We start from the raw sequence: 19,689 nt of genomic DNA on the forward strand, positions 1-19,689 counted from the left end.
TTAGAGGTTTAGCTGTGTCTTTGACCATAGCCATTTAATGTTTCTAGGCAGATTAAGCAAATTATGGGGATCTGCTTAGAATCTAATGTCTACGGCCCACCAAAATTGGCTGCATCGGTCAACCCATACCTAATGTTTGACCTTCTCAAACTGGAGATCTCACGTCCCGACTGCGTGACTGGTAGACCATTGCTGCGTTCTTATATGGGTGTAGTAATCCTGCGTTGGTGTCATTTTGCTCGGAAGTAGCATAAACGCTCTATATAGAATTTTTACAAAGTATTCCTGCACGAATTGAACAAGATAAGGGGTGATAATGGGATTTTTGGCATGCTAATTCATTTAGAGCCCAGAGACTGCTCGATGTATTCCCAATTCCAAAACCCCCCCCTTTAAAAAATGTATCTTGCAGAGCATCTGCTGATATCAAACTGGGAACGATTTTTATCCAGCATCTGTTCTTCAGAGACCGCTCTCGAAGCAACCCAACTGTATTTAGCCATTAGTGGCGCTTCTTAATGACTCTATTGCTATTAACATAGTCTATAGTATGTCATCCACGTTACTCCATTGTGTATCCAAGTTTAAGTTTTACTACAGTCTCTCATACACTATTTTATGTGCGATGGAGACCCAGAGGGACAGATATCGCCCCCAGGTTGGCTGTGCAGATTTAGAATGGCTGCTCCTCTCCTACTTCATTACTATACGCCAGGTTTCTCCTGCATAAAACATTTTCACCATGCGTGCCAGCTGCAGTGTCTTGTGAGGTTTTTGTGTCTCAAATGCCAGCTCTCTCCATGAAAGGGGCAGCACGTTGACTATTTTGCTTCTGTCCATGCCCTCCATAAGACGTCCATTTCTTGATGGCAGGGTCTTCCGTTGACTGTGGTCCATACACCACCTATCTGTATGGGTTTAGCGTTGTCTTGTGATTGTGTTCAGCTACTGGTTATTTTTGCAATCTTTTTTTTTTCCTGTGGCCTTGACCTGTGTATTGCGGGTAAATTGATTGAGCAGATGTAGCTGATTTTTTTTTATTTTATTTGTTTTTTTGCTTCTCCGCAGAAGTAGAATGGAGCTAATCGACGTAGCGGAGCGACCTATTAAGGTCACGGAGTGGCAGAAAACGTACACCTACGATTCCGGCATCAACTCTGGAATAAACACCTCCGCACCGTCGCTGAACGGCAAGACCGTGCTTATGGAGGATGATGACATGGGCTACTCTAAACAGTACACCACGGTGAAGACCACCACGTACACGCAGCAGCAGCAAGCTCCAGGTATGTTCTGTAGGACTAAATGTGACTTCTAAATGGAATGTTCATGAGTGGCCACGATCCGTCACCCGTTCCACTCTTAGGAGAGCGACTTGTAGATACCGGCATTAGTCGAAGACCCTATTGGGTGTGGCGGGGTTGAGAAGTCAACTGTAGACCAAGAAGACACCCGCTCTCCCCTACCCTCTACGGGAAGTCTGGTTTTATTGGTTTGGCCTTTTTAAGTTGCAGTTTTTTGTCAAACCAGAGGGGTGTCCAGGGATCACTCATACCACACAAGGCTATTGTTTGCCGCCTGTTCACGCAGTATGTCTTACCCGTGTGAATTTCCAGGGAGAACTGTAACATTTCCTTTTTATTGCAGCTGGCACAGACACCCTTAAATGTGGCAGTGATTCTGACCTTGGGCATTGGAATAAAGGCCTCATTGTTACTCTGCACTTGTCTGCAGCATATTTAAGCAACCTCTTTAGAAGCGGTTTGGGTCTTTATGGCAACTTCCCATGATGCCAGCCTTGACTGCAGCCCTAAACTGGTTTGACTCCCGTATCATACACTAGTCGTGGCTTTTGGGACTGCATTTAGCTGCTTCGATTTAACAACGACTCATCTTCATGACTGTATAAGAGTTACCTTGACGCAAGTTTTAGGCGAATTCTATTTACTATACTGGAATTTAACCAACCCGTAGTGTTCATGCTAAGCAGCCAGGACTTTGCTAGTAGAATATCAATGGACTGTTTTTCTGTAATGCATTGTCTATTTGCCAAGTGCGTCTTGTTAGACATTTTCTTTGTTGCTTTTAATTAACTCCCGGGTTCTCTGGTCTGTAACCGTTTTGGGTTTTTAGTCCAAATAGGCTGCTGGGATGATAAAGATGGGCCACTTCCTGAGTAGAGTCTCCACTCTACTCAGGAAGTCTGTTTCTGGGTGGCAAGGAAGAGCTGTAGCCTTGGCTTAATGGATTCTTTAGCAAGTCTTCCTTTACGTGGGTGGTTGGCTTGAGGATCTATGGCATCTGAGTGTAAAATGGGGGTCGGCTTGAGTTATATGGCTGCAGCAAGTCCCGATATGCTTGATCTTGTAGATCCCTTTTAATAGTATGTTGCTCTAAAATCAAAATAACTCGGGTTAGAGATCGTTGTCCTCTGTAATGAGGACAACTGAATTCTATATATTCCAATATTTTCTTTCATTCTTTATTTTTGGGATCATATAATTAGGTACAATTGTTTTAGGGAAATTGTGAGTGAAGGGTTTCTCTTACTGGGTTTATCTATTTCTGTCCTCCTTAATCCCTTTTTTCTTGTCCTACGTCACGTAGACATGGAGTCCCAGCTTGCCATGACCCGGGCCCAGCGAGTTCGTGCAGCTATGTATCCAGAAACGGTGGATGACTCTTATCTGATGACAACACAAATTGATGGACAACAGACCAATGTTCAGAAACTTGCAGAACCCTCCCAGATGTTGAAATCTGCGATTGTCCACCTCATCAACTACCAAGACGATGCTGAACTGGCCACCCGCGCTATCCCGGAGCTGACCAAACTCCTGAATGATGAGGATCCGGTAAGGTCACCTCATATCTAGTTGGGTGACATTTTTATCTATAAATTATGATCAAGGCCTTAATTTTTTAGCCATATGCTAAAATGATGAGACCCCACATTTGTATGTTGCCCTGTAGCACTTCTATGTATTATACCCTCTTGCTTGTGTGGAAATACTGTAGATTGGCCTCAGAGTGGGATGGCAAAGTCTTAGTAGTTGGGCGCTTTTTTGGGTTTGACCTTGAGGTATAGAAATGTGCATTTCTGAGGGTCCTGTGTGTGTACTGCAACAATTAAGAACCTCGTAAGTACCTGCGTGTGATAAGTATCAATTTGTTCCATCAGGTGGTGGTGAATAAGGCATCTATGATTGTCAACCAGCTCTCCAAAAAAGAAGCATCCCGTAGAGCGCTGATGCAGTCCCCACAGATTGTCGCAGCCGTTGTGCGTACCATGCAGAACACAAGTGACATGGAAACTGCCCGTTGTACCACCAGCATTTTGCACAACTTATCCCACCATCGAGAAGGGCTATTGTCTATTTTCAAGTCCGGAGGAATTCCTGCTCTAGTTCGTATGCTTAGGTAACTGCCCCACCACGATCTTCATGACGGAGTATTCGTGTCTTGGTCTGAACCGGACCACAAGACCGGCGGTATGACATTCTAAACTTTTTTTCTGTTTTTAGTTCTCCAGTGGAATCTGTGCTATTTTACGCAATCACGACCCTGCACAATCTCCTGCTGTACCAGGAAGGTGCCAAGATGGCCGTACGCTTGGCTGATGGACTGCAGAAAATGGTCCCTCTGCTTAATAAGAATAACCCCAAATTTTTGGCCATTACAACAGATTGCCTGCAGCTTTTAGCATATGGAAATCAGGAGAGCAAGGTGAGCCGACATGACTTAATGAGAACTTGAGACTCTCCACCTCTCGTAGTTTAGTTTCCCGTATTACTCATTGACTTGTTCCATGTTAGAACTGGTTTACTTGGAGTTGAGCCCTTTCCTTTGCTGCGCTGTGCAGTATTCATTGGGAGGTTTCTCTGACTGATTCCACTGTATAGGCATAGCGTAGTAGTCGTCACCTTAAGGCTCCCATGTTTAAAATAAAAAAAATTACCTCACGGTACACCCCTTTTTTTTATTTTACTGTATAACTCTGTATGGATTAGTCGGAGGGCTATTCCATAGAGAAGAAAAAAGTTATACTGACGTATACAAGCACAACTGAGGCCCAAAGGAACACTCTCGTCCTTCTGTCGGGTGATGGATACATTTAACGTATATATGTCGGGCACTTTCCCAGCGTATATGGCAAACGCAGTGTAAAAGAGGCCTTGTCTCTTTATATTTTAGGGTCTGTTCACATGGTATTCAATTGAGGCTGAATCTGCCTCCAAAATCAGCGCATTTTCCACGCTGGTTTTTGGACGCTGATTTAAACATTCATACTATTTTAGATGTTTTTCAGCGCTAAATAGCAGTGGGAAGGATTCTTCTATTTTCTTCAGCGCTGCAGATTTTGATTCAGTACAGTAGGAAAACGACAGCGCTAATTTTCATTGAATACAATGGTAGGCAAAACAGTCGCGCGTGGAAACAAATAAAAACCTACCCTTAGTCACTTTACAGTGGCGAATAGACATCGGGATCAATGAACTGGCGCGCATTTTTTTTTTTTTTCTTTTTTCTTTTCTCTTTAAAGAGGACCATAGGCATGGAAATTTGCCCACGATATGAGCACTTCGATCACAAACTAATAAATATGAAAAATAAGTGAAACATGGAGCAGATTTTTAGTACCGTAATAATAATCGTCAACATTTACGGTTCAGGACAAATCTAAAACCCCTTTTGTATGACCTTTTATACAATGGAGACAATACCAGTGCATTGATATTGTTTGTTCTTCCTTCGTCCTTGTAATTGTATTAATCAGACTTGTACCGTGCCCGAGCCTATTGTAACAAGCTGCCATCCAAACCACAATATAAGGCATAAAAGGTTTTCAGACCTGTGTTTTCGGGAAGATCTGCAATGTCAAATGAATAACTACGGAAAGAAAGTCCCCGCACACCCTCCTGTCCAAAAAATGGTCATGTTTAGTAACAGAACAAGGTGGCAAGGGCATTTTAGATGGTTGGGTGGATCAATTATCTATATCCATCTATGTAGACCTAATGCTGTATCTATCTGTCCCCAGTGTATGCGTGCGGAATAGATATTTTAGCATTCCCAGTTTCTTTGCTGCTTAAAAGCCGCCGAAAGAAAGGGTGATCACTTAAACTCTGGAGTAAAACGAATTGACCGCCTGTTTTGAAAGTTAACAAGGTTTTAGAAGATTACCACGTTTTCCAGAAAGAGCGCCCCTTTTGTCCATGGCTGTGCCTGGTATTACAGTTCTGCTCCAATTGGGTAAATGCAATACCAATCTTGCACCACCGCCCACCTTCTGCAAACACCAACTGATTCTAGGACCCCGATGGTTGGTGGCTCTGGTTAGGGAATGATTAGAGTAAAGATACACTTGGGTTCTGTTCATAGCCAGGTGTCACGCGCTTTACAATTTGAAGGATCCTTGCTTCTAAGAGGAAAGATTCCAAAGGTGGAGTAACCTCCAAAAAAAAATAATCTCCTGATTGACTTCTATGATGCTTCAAAATCGTAACCATGAAGTGTCAAGCATCCGAGAAGAAACCACAGGCATTTGTAATGGCACGGAGGGTGAAGTAATGTTGGGTTTTACGATGAAGTGGTCTACTAATCTATAACCTTTTATAGCTCATCATCTTGGCCAACGGAGGACCTCAAGGTCTTGTGCAAATCATGAGGACCTACAACTATGAAAAGCTTTTGTGGACCACTAGCAGGGTGCTGAAAGTCCTGTCTGTGTGCCCGAGCAACAAGCCAGCCATTGTTGAAGCTGGTAAGTACATTGTGATCACCCAGTTGACATGGACTCGCCACTAATAGAGTAAGCATGGTTTTTTGGTTTTTTTTCCCCCTCCTGTTTTCTTTGTATTTAGTCACACAGCACATCAGGTTTTTTTTATAGTTTTTTTTGAGCCTCATCAGTTGTAATAAGATTGTGGACGTAAAGATGCCCAAGATGAACATTACTCAGAACTATGTACCATTGATAGTGGGTCATGTTTAATGGTACAAGCTCATCACTTTTGCCTGTTTTTATATTGAACACAAAGCTATAAAACACAAGTTTAAAGGGATTTTCCACTTTGGAAAATCCCTATTTGTTAGAAAGGTCCCTTGACAATAAGCTGATCAGTGTCGCCCTGCCCTGACCTCCGGTGATCACCTGTAATCTGTGGAGAAACCTGGCCATAAATGTTCAATTTCCCTGCAGCGCCACCACAGGGGAAATTGAGCATTACACAGTGCCTATTCATACCAATGGGTTCTCTGTGTAATACAGGACCAGTCCTCCAGAGACTTTGTAACCGTTCTCCACTCTGGCCAAGAGATGAGGATCCTGAACAGAGGACCCCCCCCCCCTTTTATTTCCTTAGAATAACCTAATTGGGTATATTTAAATGGGTCTTCTAAACTAGACTTCCACTATAACCGGTTTGATCCTACATTAAGGTTGACTCATTTTAATTGTAGATTTAAGCTGCTGGATATCGTATAGTGACACATTTCTGGGGGGAGTGAGGCTCTTAGTTTCTGGTGATGTATGACTGGAACTACTGCGGAGGAGGACCGTTTTCCTTTTTTAATCTCTTTTTTTTATTTTTTTTAATTTCTCCTTTCTTCCTGTAATCCTTCCACCACGAATTCTGCTGATTTCTCCTCAGTGAGTCAGCTGCTGGTCCGTCTGTTCTGAGCCGTCAAGACATTTCTTGGTGATGTGCTCTGGCAGGTCTTGAAGGCACCAAGCGCGCAAAACCTGCTCCATAACCCGTCACACGTCTACGTGCAGCTCTGGCTCACGAGGGAACCTCAGTCATGTACTACTATCCCCAAGAGTGGAGATACAAAGTGCTATGATGTGGAAGTAACTTCCCTTCTCAGTAGTCCTGCTTTAGTACAGGTCACCAGACTTCTACCTCCCACATCTGCATTAGTTTCTTGTCATTTTCTACTAAACACCCATATTCAATTTTGACCACTCCACTTTGTTGTGGCCGTGGCCTACATGTCCTATCGTCATCGTATGTGATCCTACTGCTGATGGTCAATTGAGCTAATCCGTTTTCTACCCAGGTCTATTGTTCGATATGTTGGAAACCTTTTGTAAACAAGGATTGAGCTTAGGTCCTCCTATAGCAATAGCCACCATATCCCTTGGGAGACTATGTGAGGGGGGACAATTTATAGCTATCGGAGGTCTAGTTTCTAGACAGAAGTTCTTCATAATCGGAGATGAAAGTGAAAATGATCACTTAGGAATGTTAATAGTATTGCGTTTCGAGCCTTCAGGGTCCTGACAATGATTTAGGCTGTTGTAGAGACTGAGCTTTGGGACTAGTTACATGTCGTTGCATGTGCTTTATGGTTGCCTTAAGTGTCGTCAACTTTTTTTTTTTTTTTAATCATTTCTAATCATCCCTTGCTCAGATGACTTCTTAATTGTCGTCTTCGTTTCCAGGAGGAATGCAAGCTCTGGGGAAACACCTGACCAGCTCCAGCCCTAGGCTTGTACAGAACTGCTTGTGGACTCTAAGGAACCTGTCTGACGTGGCCACTAAACAGGTGAGAAACTTGACCAAGTCTATGCTGGCCACTAATAATGGCCGGTAGATTGCCAGGTTCATTCCTTGTGTCCTTACGATGAGGAAGCCATGGTCGGTCACTCTGACAACAAAGCCTGACTTGATGGTTCCTCCAAATGGTATTAGTCAACATTAACATTGAAGAATATGCTCATGTTCCTGACCAATCCCTTGTTGGCTGGTAAGTCCAAAACTGTCCATTCATATGAAGACGTGACCTCTTCAGAGAATTGACTGGTTTCCTTTGCTTACAAAGGGGAAGTTTTGTCTTTTTTATTTTTTTTATTTTTTCGCAGAAATTGTGGCTTGTGATAAATTAGGCAATAGTGTATATAAGGAAGTAGTAAATGATTACACCAGGCGCAGTATACACGTGTTATCGGCACGGTGACCTCCTTCACCCAGTTTCATACAATTACATGTGGTGGGCCTGTGACATACGGACCTTGTCTCATGGGAAGTTGTAATAAGCAGATTAATGACACATGCAGATTATAATAAATCACCACTATATTAATGCGTATACTCACCCATTTATTAGCTCGCAGGGTCAGTTGTCTGAGCTAAATTTCCCAAAAACTCTTACAAAGTCACGTTCATTTAATTGGTTTAGAATTCTAGGGTAATTTACGTTTTTTGAACCTCCAAAAATTTGGGCCCTTATGACCGTTTTAGCTTAAGTGAAGAAACTCCTTCCTACCTCTCCCTTCCTTAGGTCTACCTGACTTTGCATAGGATGTTGCCTCTTGGGGTCAAAGACTCATGCCCGTTTTGGGATCTGCATGCAGTCCTGGTGAGATCTTCAAGATTTGACCAATTTTGGCTGAAATATTAGGTCTTCAGTCCTGAAAAGCTCATCCTGTTCCCTCTGAACTACCCTGTTCTCCTGATCATTGTATCAGGCCACAGATTGGGCCAGGGCCAGAATGTTTTTGTAACCAATAGGCAGTCCTGCCCATCTGGGCTTTTACTTTTTATAGTGAGTCGATCTCCTGAAATATCTACATTACGATCTTGAGTCACCGATGATCGCCCTATGTAGATCCTATAAAATGGAACCAGCCTCGTTTCACTCCTGTGACAAGCTGAAGAACAATATCACAGGCAGCAATTATACCAAACATGGGTGTGTAGCCCTGTGAGATACTGCACACACCTTGTATGTAAGCCTGTAGAGGTTTGTGGTTTATGAGCGGACCACACCTCAGCGTGTGTTGGAACACTTGGCTCTTGTGTCCACTTGCACCTTCATCTGCTACTGTATAATCCCGGCGATCGGATATCTGTACGCTGCATGAACTTAATCTGTGATTAAAAAGGAGGGATTCCTTGGAGACTATAGACTGGCTCTTTCAATAGTTGTCCTTTGCATAGTCGCTGCATGATCTAAAATTATTCCTCTTTTTGTATACTATTTTTGTTCCAGATGGATTGGAGTATAAACTGGGTTTTAGTTATAGCTATATTAAATTAATAATTCATCTTGGATTAAAGGGGTTGTCCAGGAAAACAGGGCCACAACTGTCTGAGCGTTACATGGCATAATAGTAAATGTGTCAATTATATTCCAAAGTTCATCATATCGGTCAGAGTTCAGTTTTGAGTTTGTTTTTCCTAGTTACGATCATTGCTTTTGTTTCGCTCAACGATTTATTAATTTAATTTGCAGGAGGGCCTGGACAATGTGCTGAAGGTCCTGGTGAACCAGCTCAGCTCAGACGACGTCAATGTCCTGACTTGCGCAACTGGCACGCTGTCCAATCTGACCTGCAACAACAGCCGCAACAAAACTCTGGTGACCCAAAGCAACGGGGTGGAGTCCCTGATCCACACCATCCTCCGAGCAAGCGACAAAGACGACATTGCCGAACCTGCAGTCTGCGCTCTACGGCATCTCACCAGCCGTCACCCTGACGCAGAAGTGGCACAGAACTCGGTGCGACTTCACTATGGCATCCCGGCCATTGTCAAATTGATTGGCCAACCCTTCCAGTGGCCACTGGTCAAGGTGAGATTCTTTGGCTTCTGTGCATGAACCTTTAGGCTGGGTTCACACACACAGTAAAGACTGTAGATTTTCCGCAACTGATTTCTTTGCGGATAACCCGCAGCATAATACAGTAGCAGCGAAGTGGATGATATCTGAACAAATCTCCTCCACACGCTGCGGAAAAAAGCGCTCAAATTGACCTGCAGTGAGGTTTTCGGCAGCATGTCAATTGTATTTGTGTAATCGCTGCTTTTTTTTGTCCGGGTTTTCCCCATTGAATTCAATGGAAGGTAAAGCCCGCAGCAAAAAGCAGATGTTGCGATTTATTTATTTTTTAGCAAAAATTGCAACATAGGAAAAAAATCTTATGCTTATCCGGAATCCTGTGCTGCTTTGTCCAGGCCGGCCTCCTGGGATGACATTTCATCCCATGTGACCACTGTCGCCAATAACATGCTCCAGCGGTCACATGGGATGAAACATCGTCCCAGGAAGCCGGGCTGCAGAACGGCAGAGGGACGCGTCACCATGGCCACGGATAAGTTTGAAACTTGGAACCCCCATGGATCTCTAGAAAGGGGGGTCCTAAACCCAGTTCTCATCACTTCATGATCGTAGTGAGAAGAATGTGGAGCGGTGGCTGTGTGTTCGTTGCCGCTCCATTCAATGTCTGTGGTGCTGACAGACAGCAGAGTACAGAGCTCGGCTGTTTCCCTCATTTCCCATAGACTTTGAATGGAGTGGCAGCGCACATGTACGACTACCGTTCCATTCAAAATCCTCCTCACTGTGATCGTGCAGGGAGGAGGATCTGGAGATTGGTGGGGCCCCGGCTATCAAACATTTATCACCTATTTTGTGGATTGGTGATAAATGTTAATTGTGTTCAACCCCCACTTATTAGGAGGCTCCTGTGAGAAAATGCAGGTCCCAATGTCCCCTTTTGTATGAACCCCTGTGATCAACTGGAATCTGTGGGGAAAACTGGCAGTAAGGCTGGATTTACACGAGCATGTGCATTTTGCGCACCCAAAAAACACTGTTTTGCGTGCGCAAAAGGCACTTAACAGCTCAGTGTGTCATCACCATATGATGCGCGGCTATGTGCTTTTTGCGCAGCCGCCATTATTATGACACTGTTTGGATGTTTGTAAACAGAAAAGCACGTGGTGCTTTTCTGTTTACATTCATACTTTTCACTGCTGTTGCGCGAATCACGCGCGTCCCACGGAAGTGCTTCCGTGTGCTGCGCGTGATTTTCATGCACCCATTGACTTCAATGTGTGCGTGATGTGCGAAAAACGCACAAATATAGGACATGTCGTGAGTTTTACGCAGCGGACACGCGCTGCGTGAAACTCGCGGACAGTCTGCACGGCCCCGTAGACTAACATAGGTCCGTGCGAGGCGCGTGAAAATCACGCGCGTTGCACAGACTTATATCGCGTTCGTCTGAATAAGCCTTAAGTGTTAATTTCTCTGCAGCGCCACCACAGATGAGGTAAAGAATTAGTGTCCATTCACATCAACTGGTTATCTGTGTAATTGCGGACCGGGTCCTCCAGAGGGACATGCTCCTTGTAACTGTGTTCCACTCTGACGAAGGGATGAGGATCCTGAAAAGAGGACCCCCCCCCCCCCCTCTATTTACTCAGAATCCCCTAATAGGGTGTATAAAATGGGCAAGATACGGAGAACGGCACAGGCCTCTACCTTGCTACACCCTACTGAGTGAAATCTACGCCAGCTAGGAGCTGCTATAAATTATAATTTGACTTGCTGTGACCCCACCTTCTTTTTTGGTAAGCCACTCCCTCGTTTCACAAGACAAGGGTGGCGTAAAATGCCCAAAAGCCACAATTTTCAATTCAAATTGGGACTTTTGGGCCTTTTTTGCATCTTTCCTGTGCCAGAAAACTGTCCTAGAAAGGTTGATAAATGCCCCCCATTGTGTGTTTAGAGCATTGGTCATACAGTGAATGGACACAACAATGAGGATGATCACATTTATGGAAGAAGTAAGATCTCTGGTGCCGTTCCTCTGTGGTATAGTAATTATTTGTTGCATTAACAGGCAACCATTGGCTTGATCCGAAACCTGGCACTGTGTCCTGCCAATCACGCCCCACTTCATGATGCCGGGGTCATTCCCCGTCTGGTGCAGTTGCTGGTTAAAGCTCACCAGGATGCGCAGAGACACGCAGCTTCAGGAACCCAGCAGCCGTACACGGTAAGATTGTAGGCAGGACATGGCCTAGGAATGGGATTATCCTCGTCCGTTTCAGTGATTTGTTATCTACTACATTAAAGCTCGGGCTGTGATGACCATTTCTTAGAGATGGAAAATATAATGGGCCCGGCCAGAATTCAGGCATCTGACCACCGCTTTGCTACAATGGGGTTTTTATTTAGCAGTGAAGATCTGGTTATGGCTGTGATAGTGGTTACCAATAGCCCCGACAACTACTCCGAGTTTTTTCAAAAATTGGCCAAGGTAGGAGGGATGCAAAAATTAAAGCCATTACTCACCACACCGACCCCCTTCGTTCCTCTCCGCTTCTGTTTGACGTCGCTGCAGCCACGACATTCCCGCGTAACCACTGAGACCAGTGATTGTATACCCAAATGATCGCTGCAGCCAAGCACAGAATCGCTGCAGCTATGTCAATACACAGTGGCAGGGAGGAGTGAAACCGGTGGCGCTGAAGCGTTTTTTTTTTTTTGCATCCCTCCTACAATGGGCAGTTTTATTAATCTCTCAGAAAACTCCATTAAAGGTGTCCTGGCCACAGTACCCCCATAGTGCCATGATCCATCACGTGTCAAAATACACTGCACTGGTATTAAGGGTTCAGTTCAAAACATTGCTACGGCCATGGGCGACAACTTGGTAGAATTTTGGACAGCTTAGGACTCCATGTAGCGGGCTGCTTACCTGTCCTAGCGTACCCCTCTGGTAGATTGCAATGTTTTTTTTTTTAAATGTGGCTCAAAGATGGAGATACTATACCTGTGCTGCTGCACGAGGGCACCGTAAGTAAGGGGGGGGGATCACTCTCCTTTAAAAGCAGCTTCCTAATTACTATTAGATCAGGGATTGAGCCCAAATATTGGTGGATAGTTGTAGAACCGTTTTTTGGGCGAAAATAAGCAGCCATTCTTTTCTAATCCTCCAATCCCTTTCGAGTGAGGAACTGTCACCTACCTGTTCCTACTACAAATTTATAAAGAAGTTGAAATTTAGGTGTTACTAGTTTGTGGGGTTTCTCTACAATGCCTGACATTGTCCTATCAGTGCTGACAGCATCAGAATCTGCAAGGACACTCCTCTTTGACAAGGGGAATGGTACAACCCAGTTTGTTCATCAATTTCTAGGCGGAATAACAGAGGAATGGTACGATGCAGAGTTCTAAGAAAAGTTGCATTTCCCAATAAAATAATGATTCTCTAGCAAGTATTCATGTCAGGAGAGCTGGCAAATCCTCTTTAAGGAGGGGGTGAACTATTGGAGAGCAATACTGATCACACTTGAGGCCCCTCTGCGGTTTGAGTGGCTGCCTGGGAGAAAAAAATATTTCCTAGTGATTACTCTTGAATTAACCCTGATCTTTGTTCAGAAGATTGGAAGTGTAGCATTGGAAATTCACCCATTGCCTGCCCTTGCTGCAAGGCTTACCTCTTTCACCCGTCATTTTTGTTTTTTTATTCAGGGGACAGGCCGAGGCAAAGTCCCGACCTTGTCCCCGATTAGAATCCTCTTGAATGTTGTCACCGTCTTCTAGATCTGACAACATGAATTTTTCATTTCCAGCCATTCCCTTGATTCGGGCTGCTCTATATAGTTTAGTACGTGATTCATTGTGCTAAGTAGAGTGGAAAACGGGCCGTTTAGTCCTCATCTGCTGTCACATGCTATTTCCCCAGGATGGTGTCCGAATGGAGGAGATTGTGGAAGGCTGCACCGGAGCCCTGCACATCCTGGCCCGAGAGCCCATGAATCGCATGGAAATCTACAGGCTCAACACCATTCCCTTGTTTGTACAGGTAAGAAAGCATTACACCTGATTCTACACGAGTCCGTAGTGAGTCCGATAGGATATGTCCTATGTGCCTTTAGATTTTATAGGGTGGATGCTTCAGTTATGGGATCACATGTTAAATGGGTTATTTTATAAAGACAGCCCCTTTCCATATACCCTATTAGGGCATATGGACGTCCTAGAGGGGTATACCGTGCTCAGGACCCCTGTCTATGGGCCGGAGAGTTGTTTTTGCAGACCTGGACTATCCATGTATTCTTTAAAATCAAATTCTTGAATCAAACGAATAATTTCGGAACTTTTTGTTTTTGCTAGAACACCAAAGGAGAACTTGTACTTAAACTGCAGTGAGGTGCAGGTCCTATTGAGGGTGTGATCACATACTGTATAAAACTAAAGGGTGGCTGTTTATAGCCCATTAAGACATGGCTCTGTGATGGTATTTTTTTTTTTTAATGTTGGTGTCCACACGCTCTAATGCTTTATGTAACGTGTCTTGATGCTGACTCCCTCGATGTATTAGTCACCGCACTACGTGCCCTCTTTCTGACCTTGGCCATTAGGCCGTCGTGATGGCTCGCTGGAAGCCTCGATGGAGGTAATAAATGCTGACAAATGTGGCAGCCGTTCTGCAGAGGAAGTGTTGTGCGGCCATGGTCCCTGGGTATTCCAGAGCTTGGCCGCTGCACGCTATAATTGATTATCGTGGAAGTCCTGAGCTGCAAGCATACCGCCTCATTAATAAGTCATTTGTGCATCTAATTGCTCCATTATCTTGATCCATATTTCCGGAATGTTGATGGGGCAGGGTTACCGTTAAAACAGAGGTTTCAGATGGAGGATCAATAGACAATATATTAGATCTGCTTATAGGATTGTGTAGTTTATATAACCCTTAAAGGGGTTGTTCAGTTTAGAAAACCCATTTTCATAAAGCCTATTAGTGAATTCGCAGTTAAGACGGGGGGGGTCCTCTCCAGTATTCTCATCTCCTGGCCAGGAGGACCTGTCCTGCATTACACCGACAACTCACTGATATGCATTGGCACTGTTGTACTTAATTTCTCCTGTGGTGGCACTGCAGGGAAACGGAACTCTTACTGCCAGGTTACAGCTGATCGCTGGGGGGTCCCAGCAGAAGTGCATGTTGTGATCAGCTTATTGTCAAGGGGCCCTTCTAATAACAAGGGGTTGTTCAAAATTAAGAACCCCTGCAATGGTGTTCACATGGAGCCAAGATCTACTAATGGAAAGGAAAATGGACTAGCTGCCTATAGCAACCAATGAGTGTCATCTGATTGGTCAATATGGAAAGCGGCACTGTTGAGGTACACTGTATAGGGAGTATAGACATTCCCACCACTGTATTGCAGCTACTGACCTGGAAGGGAATTCGAAGTCTTCCCATAAAGGGCCAGATCAAGGTCTGTGAGGACCCCTGGGCAAAACATTTTGTGGGTAGCCCCTCCCTCTTTTTGGAAAGTAAAACCAGACAAAGATATAGAGCTATAGCATCCTGAAATAATGCCACAGTCCCCTTGTAATACCGCCACACAATGCCCAGATGACCGTGCTCAGGCCCCAGGTTTTAAAGCCACGCATGAGACTTTTTGTTGTCCCCTTCCATGAATCATCCTGATGTGTGGTGGAGGCCACGGGGCATATTCCCCTTTTTCCTCCCAAAAATCCAGCCTTGTTCCTAGACTAAATGGAAGTCCCAGAACATGAGTATGAATACAGTCTATTGGTGGCATATGTGGTATACACTGACATGGTTTAGCATTCTTCTATGAAAGAATAACATTGTTTTCCAATCCTCTACAGCTCCTGTACTCCCCAGTAGAGAACATTCAGAGAGTGGCGGCTGGAGTGCTGTGTGAGCTGGCACAGGACAAAGAGGCAGCTGAGACCATTGATGCCGAGGGAGCCTCCGCACCACTAATGGAGCTCCTGCATTCCCGTAACGAGGGCACAGGTAAGATCAAATCAATGTCTCCCTAATACACGGGGGGGGGTGTGATCTCCTCCTGTATGCGCAGGCATTAATGACCATTCTTCCTCTTGTCACCCAGCCACCTATGCCGCTGCTGTCCTGTTCCGTATCTCCGAGGACAAGAACCCGGATTACAGGAAGAGGGTTTCTGTGGAGCTTACGAATGCAATCTTCCGCCAGGACCCGGCAGCCTGGGAAGCGGTGAGTAATCGCAGCAAGGGTAAATTGGCTATAATAACTTTATATTCATACTATTAAAATTTCTATACGCACTCCAGATCTGCAAATTGGGTTTCATTTGTATGAGTTACATCGACTTCAATTTTTTTTTTTCTTTTTGTAGGCTCAAAGCATGATTCCCATTGGAGATCCTTACTCAGATGGTAAGTTGAAAAAACTACTGTTCAAAAAAAGTTGACCTCCCATCACCAAGACACTGAGTTAAAGCAGTTGTCTGATTCGAAAACCTATACTCGTATTCTCTATTCGGGAATTCTGAGTTAATAGGGGGATGGGGACCCTCTTAGCGAGAGTGGCTGCAGATAGCGTCTCTCTGGAGGACTCAGCGTGTCCTTGTATTGCACCGACGGCCCCATTGATTTCATTGGTACCTCTGCAATGCTTCCTTTCCCCTGTGGAGGCGCTGCAGGGGAATGGAACACTTTCTGCCAGGTTCCCCCACAGGTTACAGCTGATCGCTGGAGGTCCCAGCAGCAGTGACTACTTTGATCAGCTTATCGGCAGAGTATTCTCCTAACAAAGGAATTTTTCAAAGTGGACAACCCCTGTAAGTTAGCACAGTTAGGTTTAGATGGTACATTGTGACATAGTGCCAAATATTTATACACCTTTGCATAAGTGTTTTTTTTATGCAGTTTTGGGTGGGCGTTAAAATGTCCTATGATTTGAAATCCAGATTTTTTTTGGAGGTAGAAGTATGTACAGGTATAACTGATTTCCATTTTAATAGGGATGCTTCAGCAAAACGTAGAAACTCTTGATTCCTCATTGTGCTGAGGACCTCTATTGGTAAACTGTAGTATTGGCTCAAGAAAAATCACTTGTATGGGTTAATTACCTTCCCCTGCAGTTCTAGCCCTATTCATGCTGCTATTTTGTTTCGTACAATATTCTATTTGACACAATTATTATTTTCTTGCAGAACTGGATAACTATCGTGGCATGTACGCAGAGGACCTTCCACCAGACCACATGGGTGAACTTGACCCAGAATATGTAGTAGATGGCTACAGTGAACATGGCGGAAGGATGGCATACAATGATCACATGATTTCCTGAATCCACACACCAGGTATGTAGGCAAGGTTTGATGCCATCAGCTCTTCTTAAAGGGAGTTTCCATTTTTACATGATGTATAGAAGGAATTGATTGGATTGCCCAAAGAGTGTCTGCCAAGTCAAAAGCACTGCTACGCTTAGAAAAATTCTCTCTGGCTTTCCAAAAATAAGCACTAGAGGGTAGTAGTAGTCCATTAAAGGCTGTTTCTCCACTTCTGGAGGAAAACCCATTTTCACATGACCTATTAGGGAAACCTGGGGGTGATAGAGGGGGGGTCTCTGTTCAGGATCGTCATCTCTTGGACAGAGTGGAGAGTAATTACAAAGATCGCCTCTAGCTCTGGAGCACCTGTCCTGTTCTGAATTATACAGAAAACTCTGATTTGACAGTTGGATGGCCACTGTGTAATGCTTAATTTCCCCTGTGGTGGCACTGCAGGAAATGTAACACTTATTATCATGTTTCCCCACAGATTACAGCCGATCACTAAGGTTCCCGACAGAGGGACACTTTGTGATCTGCTTATTGTCAAGGGACCTCTCTAACAAGTAGTTGTCCAAAGCGGAGAACCCCTTCTAATAGTAGGGGGAAATCATGACTAATTTGCCCTAGACCCCCCCCCACCCCACCCCACCCCACCCCCCTCCCCGGTTTACTTATACTAGACAGAATATTGTTTTATTTTTTTAAGGTATATTTTTGTTTGGCATTTTTATTTGGAGGGGGGAGGCCGTTGGGGGTTATGAATTTAATATGCAAAATATTTTTTTAATCTGATCCTGTTGGTTTATTACTAGCTCCTCCCTGTGGAAGAATACAATCCAGACAGAAGTGCCTACAAAGAACCTGTTCCCGCACCTCCTTTTTACCTGATGTCTCCCTTTTTAAAGAAGCTTTTATTTTATGGACTTTTGCATGGGGTCGTTTTTTTTCTTTTTATATCTTCTAAGCATACAGGATCTTATTTTAAGGATGGTGTATTAACCCTTGCCTCCTGGGCCTCGAGGTTATTAAACTGTTCTGCTCCATGCTACTTTCAATCTCTAATGTTTGCATTGGCCTAAAGCGTTTTTGTTCCTATAGATTTATAAATATATAAATATTTTTTTTTGTTATTTTAATATCCAAAAAGCTTTATTTCTGCATTATATCTCCCACTAGTTAGGAGCTGTATTAAGAAGTTGTTTCATTTGCTCCGTAACCCACCTTTATAGCCATTTTGTTCCCCCGACAGTGACACACAGGACTTGACACACATTTGATTAGTGTCCCTCTTGTCTATACACGGCCATGCGTGGTCAACAATGTCACTTCAGTAATTGAGGAAATTTTTTTTTTATTTTTTTTTTTGAAAATATTTTAAACTGCTCAATGGAAGTAATGTAGAAATATATATATTTTATATTCAGCCTTTTTTCATTAGATGCCAAATATTTCACATGTTCCATAGGAGTTCCCTTAACCAATTCCAAATGGTTACCACTATAAAAAAAAAAAAAGAATTCTATAGAATTGTTTTCGGATTTTGTTTTTTTAAATCGTGCAAGTGCTACTGCTTTTATCGCCATGTTGGAGACTGTGTAGACTATTCCAGTAATTTTTTTTTAAGTAGGTTTTCTCCTTTTTTTTTTTTTTTTTAAAATCTTTATAGCAATGGAAAAGTATGTATAGTATAAAAAAGAAATATTAACACTTGTGTGTGCAAGTAATATAAATGTCTTCAGGTAGTTTTTGGTTTTGTTTTTTTTTTTCTCAATGTTATGTGAAGCCTTACACCCTGCGCAAAAAGTTGAGCACCAAGGTGGTTGTCTCCGTGTGGGCTAAAGGTGCCCTTTAAAGCCTTTTTTTTTCCTAAAAGAAATACCTGGACTTTTAAAGTATTGCCGTTCATCTACAAGCATTTGGAATTCTAATTGTCCAGAAAGCGAGAACGCTCAGATGCACATGATATTCGTAAACTTGTGGAAATGTTTTTGACACTGTGTATATACATTCCCCTTTGCAGTTTCATACGAATCTGTTTTGGCAATAAATCTAATCTGCTGCTTTGTGTTAATATTTTTTATTTCTTTTACAATTTTTTTTTTTATTTTTTTTTTCCATGTGTAGGGATGATTGAGACTTGGAAAATGCTTACCTTTATACTGTAATAATTTTATAGACTCAAAGCAGCTAATAAAAAAAGTTTAAAAAAAATTCTATTGGTGTCAATATTTATTACAATTATTGTCTGAATTAAAATAGACCATAAACCGAAGACATGGCAACCTCTAGTCCAGACTGGCCCACCAGGGCATCAGAGGTTCCTTCAGTAGGCACTGAGGCCCCATGCACGTGACTGTATATTTCGTCCGGAACTACAGGCCCATTCACTTCTATGGCCGAAGTATATTTACGGAAGTTGTCCGCGCCGCAGAAAGGCTCCGCGTAAGATAGGACATGTCCTATTTTTTATTTTACTGATCGTGCTCCCATACTTTATAATGGGAGCACGGTCCCAACGAATAGCTGTGGCTTATGAATCCAAATTTCAGCTAGACCTTTTGGGGCCCATTACCGTGTCAGGCCCCAAAGGTCTAGCTGAAATTTGGCTTCATAAGCCCCAGCTATCCGTTCTGGCCAGTGAAAGATGCGGCCAGCTATAAATTTCTATCCACTGCAGAGGAAACATTTGAATAACCGATCATGCTAAGGCCTCATGCACACTTACGTCACCGTTTTCACGGCCGCTTTTGACGGGTCCATGAACCCGTTTTAGCGGCCGTGTGGTGTCCGTGTGCACTCCGTGTTTCCG

The 19,689-nt window shown here is 43.6% G+C and overlaps 1 protein-coding gene across 2 annotated transcripts in view; it reads left to right on the forward strand.

Annotated features, from left to right (window-relative positions):
• The window catches only part of JUP (junction plakoglobin), a 43,641-nt gene extending 24,574 nt beyond the window's left edge, over nt 1-19,067 (forward strand). For both annotated transcript variants that reach the window (XM_075846935.1, XM_075846936.1), the window contains exons 2-15: nt 1,069-1,286; nt 2,608-2,855; nt 3,182-3,420; nt 3,525-3,726; nt 5,620-5,764; nt 7,448-7,551; nt 9,241-9,579; nt 11,636-11,791; nt 13,487-13,606; nt 15,427-15,577; nt 15,675-15,796; nt 15,939-15,978; nt 16,758-16,907; nt 17,693-19,067. In XM_075846935.1, the coding sequence (XP_075703050.1) occupies nt 1,076-1,286; nt 2,608-2,855; nt 3,182-3,420; nt 3,525-3,726; nt 5,620-5,764; nt 7,448-7,551; nt 9,241-9,579; nt 11,636-11,791; nt 13,487-13,606; nt 15,427-15,577; nt 15,675-15,796; nt 15,939-15,978; nt 16,758-16,894 (2,214 nt within the window). In that variant the 5' untranslated portion in view covers nt 1,069-1,075 and the 3' untranslated portion in view covers nt 16,895-16,907; nt 17,693-19,067. The remainder of the gene's footprint in view (nt 1-1,068; nt 1,287-2,607; nt 2,856-3,181; nt 3,421-3,524; nt 3,727-5,619; nt 5,765-7,447; nt 7,552-9,240; nt 9,580-11,635; nt 11,792-13,486; nt 13,607-15,426; nt 15,578-15,674; nt 15,797-15,938; nt 15,979-16,757; nt 16,908-17,692) is intronic.
• The last annotated feature ends 622 nt before the right edge of the window (nt 19,068-19,689 follow it).

Source organism: Rhinoderma darwinii, chromosome 13 (assembly GCF_050947455.1).
Source record: "Rhinoderma darwinii isolate aRhiDar2 chromosome 13, aRhiDar2.hap1, whole genome shotgun sequence".
Taxonomy (NCBI): domain Eukaryota; kingdom Metazoa; phylum Chordata; class Amphibia; order Anura; family Rhinodermatidae; genus Rhinoderma; species Rhinoderma darwinii.